The following is a 5187-nucleotide window of genomic DNA, read 5'->3' as shown; positions in this document are numbered from 1 at the left end:
GACTCTATCGTATAGACTCTCAGCTAGGTGACCGATACTTTTTCACACCGATTGCGAATTGTTACTAACTTTTGCAAAATGAAACAAATTTTCATTTTATTCTTCGGTTATCATAACCGAATACGATTTCTCCCACCAACGCACGATTGAAAAGAATATTTCGGCTAATTATCTCATAATTAACCAATTTAATAATAAATGAATATAATCATATTATATTCTTACCCTATAGTTTGATATCACATATCTACTATAGTAATTTCTCCTCCACTTGATATAAATCATATTTATATCTAATTTCCTCCAAAAATAATGTATCTCATACATTTAGCCAATTATATCATATATAATTAACCAATTCAGTTATATCATATATAATCGAACTCTCTCTTATCAATTTGAACATTTTAAACTGACTTAAACACTGATTCTCGACTTTATCCAAGCTACCTAAAGAACCTTATGGACTTATGGCTCGAAGCTTCAACGGTACGTGAATAGCTGACTAAACTCTTTAGCCACAAGATCCATCATCCGTTAACTGCTAGGCATTCCACTAAAGACCAAAGCTGAACTCTTCTTACCATAGATATATTTCTGTGTCCATCAGATATAACCAATCATGAGTACGATAACACTTCACAGATACTCGTAAGTACAGCTAGGCCAATTTATCGTTTTTCCCCTGTAGTTACATCTCACTCCTTAAGTACCACTGATTCCTCTAATGAACAATACAACATAGTCCAACTATGTATGAACATCTCTCGGGCCAAGAGAAGGTGTGTGGTGCCACATCGTTCAAGCTCTGGAATGAGCCCTTAAAGAAGCTATCCATCTACTTGCCACTACCTCGGGGAAGAAGTGAATTCCATCTTGTGTAGCTGAGTTTCCAGACCTCAAATCAGACGAATCCCCAAAATGGTAAGTTTGAATCGGCGACCTGGCCACTCGCACCCATACAAATCAAATGACCGCTCTCAATGGCAGGAGTTCCCAACTAACTTAGGATTGAGGTCATGTTACCTATGGTCATCTAGTGAAGTGAAGTCTCTATTATGCACGGTGTTATATAACGAGATGTTAACACTTCGTGGTCAGATCTTATACAAACTCTTTGTATAGGACGCCTCCGCTCGTATGTCCCCTACACGAATGATCAGGATCAGATCATCTGTGACAAATCACAATACTTGTGACCATTCCACAAAGCAGGCTGCATCCGTAGCATTACCAGGATAAGGTTTCCCTACTATATCCATATACTACAGACCATTTTGATTATCACTCAAGACATGATCCACTTGTATGTCACCACATACATGCGTAAGTTACATATAGATAACTAGAGATTTTATGTTTATTAGTTTGTGGTAAAGCAAATAAAACATACGACTGAGAAAAATCAAGATGTGAAGTAAATATCATATATTATACAACACAAGCATTCGTACAAACAGTTTACAAACTATAGAACACGAGACTTTAGGGCATCAACCCCAACTGAACTTGAGTTGGTGTTGAAGTTGATGTTGATTTGATGCGATGTGGTTCGATCTCTAGTACTTGATCCTCTGATTCTCTCTCGGTTGAATGCGTACGCTTGATGTATAGAAGCGGGGCATGTGAATGTTCTTGAGCTTCAAGTCTTGGAAGAATACTTGTATCTTCAAAGGACTTCAGTCTTCAAGCGCGGTCTGATTGCTTGTATCTTCAAAGGACTTCGGTCTTCAGAACTTTGATATGTCTTATGATCTTCAGAGCTTTAGTGTTTTCTGATCTTCAGAGCTTTGATATGCCTTCTGATCCTCAGAGTTGTAGTCTCTTCTTATCTTCAAAGTTTTGGAGGAGTCATGTTCTTTAGATCCTTGGAGCTTCAGACTTCAGATATTCAGAGAGATTTTGCCTTCAATTCCTCCAACCTCTCCCAAATGAAGAATAAGACCTCTATTTATAGAGGTTTCTCATGGGCCTTACATGGGCTTTGACCTAATTACTTTATTGGCCCAAATTGGGTTTGGGCTAAAGTTGGGCTTGGGCCCATTTGTTGTTGGGCCAAAATACTGGATTTGATCTTAATCTTTAATTTTAACCCAAAAGTTCACCATGGATTTGAATTGGGTTGGACCCGAGCGACTTTAATTATTTGACCCAATCCAACTTATAATTTTTCTGATAGGTTCGGGCTTTCATTGATGATATGGCAACTTGTGATTCGCCGAAATTTCTCATTCAACAAGTATATATGTCAATTCTTTTTTAAAATGATGAATATATTAAGAATTTACTTGAAAAAAAAATAAAATTTGAGTGACGACCTACTTAACATGAATGAAAGTTTAAGAACACACCAACATATTTTTAACACAAATTTGAAAGTTCATAAATTTATTAGATAATTTTTAAATTTTAATGTTAAAATAAATATAAGATGGAGAGACAAAAAAATTCTACTAAAATTTTACTGATATATGTCAACATTTCTATTATATCGTAACAAAATTAATAGAACATAAAAGATAAGCAACAAAAAGTCACTAATATAAATTTAATATTGGTAAAATAATATCATTTTGATTCTTATACTTGTTTACTCAATTTTAGTTCATATATTTTCAAAAAATCTTAAACTTAGTCCTTAATGCTTGTTTATAATTGATTTTTTTAAAAAATTTTTTAATTATCTATTAGCATTTTCTCTAAAAAAACAAAAATATTGAAAACATATTCACATATTATATTTCGTTGCATGGAAATTATTATTTAATCAATTTTGATAAAAAGTATTTTGGATGGACTAAATTTAAAATGTATTATAAATATAGTTACTCAAATAGACATTTGAAAGTACATTGACCAAAATTAATCAAACTTTAAAGTATAGGCACCAAAATGATAACATGAAAATACTTATAAATAATAGCAAAATATCACCGTCTATTTACAATGAACCACGATAGACTACTTATCTGTGCATGTGATAAGGCACATAGAGTAGTTTATCACAGACTATCGCAAGATAGTGAAATTTTGTTATATTTGTAAATATTTTAGTTCATTTTTTTTATATTTGAAAACAACCTTAAAATATATATTAATATGATTTATTTTTAAATTTTTCGAATAGATTTTTTTTTTCAAAAAAATCATATTATCGATATTTTATCCATATTTCCGTAAAATTAGACTTCACATAAATAAACATAAAATATTATGGCAAATATCTTGAATTTGAGGGGCAATTTGGTACTATAGTACTTATTAAGGCTCCTTCGAAATCCCAAACGAAACATCCCCGCAAACGCACTACACAAAAGCGCTTTTCCTTCTCTTTCAATCCAAAACCTTCACCGGAAAACAACCAAAATGTCACTGGATACGTCTAAAAGCAACAAGATCCGTCGCATTGTCCGCCTCCGTCAAATGCTACAACACTGGCGCAAGAAGGCACGTGCGGCGGCCTACAGAGCACCGCCATCCGACGTTCCCGCCGGTCACGTCGCTGTCTGCGTCGGCAGCGGCTGCCGGCGATTCATCGTCCGCGCTACCTTCCTGAACCATCCGATCTTCCGTAAGTTACTCTCACAGGCCGAAGAAGAATACGGCTTCGAAACGCGAGGTCCTCTGGCTCTTCCGTGCGATGAATCGGTCTTCGAAGAAGTTCTCCGTGTCGTCGCTCGCTCTGAGTTGAGTAACTCATCGCGAAATTCGAATCTCAAGGATTTACAAAGGCGATGCGATGAAGATGTAAGAATTAAAAACCTCGAGTTCTTAGGCGAATCGAGACCTTTACTGTATGGATTCTCTGATAACAAATCCGTTTGTTGAAGTCTTTGAGTAACTGAGTTGCCGCCGAATCGACTCGGACATCGCTGAATCGAGTTCCGGTGAGTCGATAGACTTCTTCTTTTTTACTTTTATGTGCTAACAAATATCACAGTGGTAAAATTATCGGATTATACCGAAGCTACGGGTCCTCCTCTGGTCAGATTTGGCCGGAGAGACGGCCCGACGGCTATTAACGGTTGCGTTAGCGAGTCAGTCGGCGTGGAATCGGTGGTTTTTCTTCTTCTCTTATAGCCTGTAAATGCCCTAATGAGGCCTCCATTAACTTTTTTTTTCCTTGTAGAAAATTGAAGAAAAGTATAGATAAGTCTTCTTTTTAGTATTCATTCATAAAATAGTTCAAATTTCAAGTGATGAAAGGGAAAAATTCATCTAGTTTTTTAGGTCAATATCATCTTGCAACCATCGTTTGAATTACTTTGCTTGATGGAAGATCAAACAATCGACTTTTATAAAATTCATTAATTTACTAATGTAGATTTTTATCTATGATGTATTATTTGAAAATTAGAATATGATGTAATTTACTTCTAAATCATATGAAATTTGAGATTTTAAAGTAAAAACAAGAATTTTAAATTATTTTTTTCTTATAACAATGGATGACAAAATTTATTTAAAATCTATTATGAGTTGAAATCCCGCAAATCAGTTAGTTCTATACAAACAGGTTACACAATTATGTTCAATTGAATTTCTAATTACGATTGAATTATTTTCAATTCAATTTGATTGATTTGATTTATTTTGGTTAATTTGTACATTGACGAGTGAATTACAAGAAAAAGTATGCAATGATAGTAACAATAATTAGTGTGCGATTAAAGAGATTTAAATAAGAAGAGACAATTAGGTAGAGATAATTGTTCAAAAAAATCATTTTAAAGGCCAAAAATGTCCAATGACCCCAATTGTGAAAAAAAAAGTCAAATGACCCTTTAATGATTTTTTGACACGAGTATATTTTGGTAATTTCACCCCATTTTAACGTCAACAAAAGGTTATTCGACATTATTTTAAAAAAATTGGGGTATTTCGCACTTTTACCTAATTTTTGGATCATTCATCCGCCGGATCCCAAGTGGGTATTAAAGTCAATCAACGATCGATTTACAGAAGAAAGAGTTAAGCAAGGATCACGAGATTGATAGAAAAACCTGGTTGTGACTAAAAAGAGTTTGTGTTATTATTATTGTTTTTATTGTTGTTTATTATTATTTATTATTATTATTATTATTTTCACTTGGGAAGAAAAAGTGTGTAAAAGTAAAGCATTCTTTGCTTACACTAGCAACCTTAAAAAAATGATTCACGTTCTCAAAGATCATAATAATTGTATTT

At 33.9% G+C, this 5187-nt stretch overlaps 1 protein-coding gene across 1 annotated transcript; it reads left to right on the top strand.

Annotated features, from left to right (window-relative positions):
• Nucleotides 1-3272: 3272 nt before the first annotated feature.
• LOC120088690 (auxin-responsive protein SAUR71-like) lies at nt 3273-4205 on the top strand. The gene has a single exon (XM_039046109.1). It carries the CDS (start codon nt 3367-3369, stop codon nt 3826-3828), a length of 462 nt encoding a protein of 153 aa, XP_038902037.1. The 5' UTR covers nt 3273-3366; the 3' UTR covers nt 3829-4205.
• The last annotated feature ends 982 nt before the right edge of the window (nt 4206-5187 follow it).

Source organism: Benincasa hispida, chromosome 10, assembly GCF_009727055.1.
Source record: "Benincasa hispida cultivar B227 chromosome 10, ASM972705v1, whole genome shotgun sequence".
Taxonomy (NCBI): Eukaryota; Viridiplantae; Streptophyta; class Magnoliopsida; order Cucurbitales; family Cucurbitaceae; genus Benincasa; species Benincasa hispida.
Note: the sequence above shows the minus strand (reverse complement) of the source record. Positions and strands in the feature narration are given on the sequence as shown.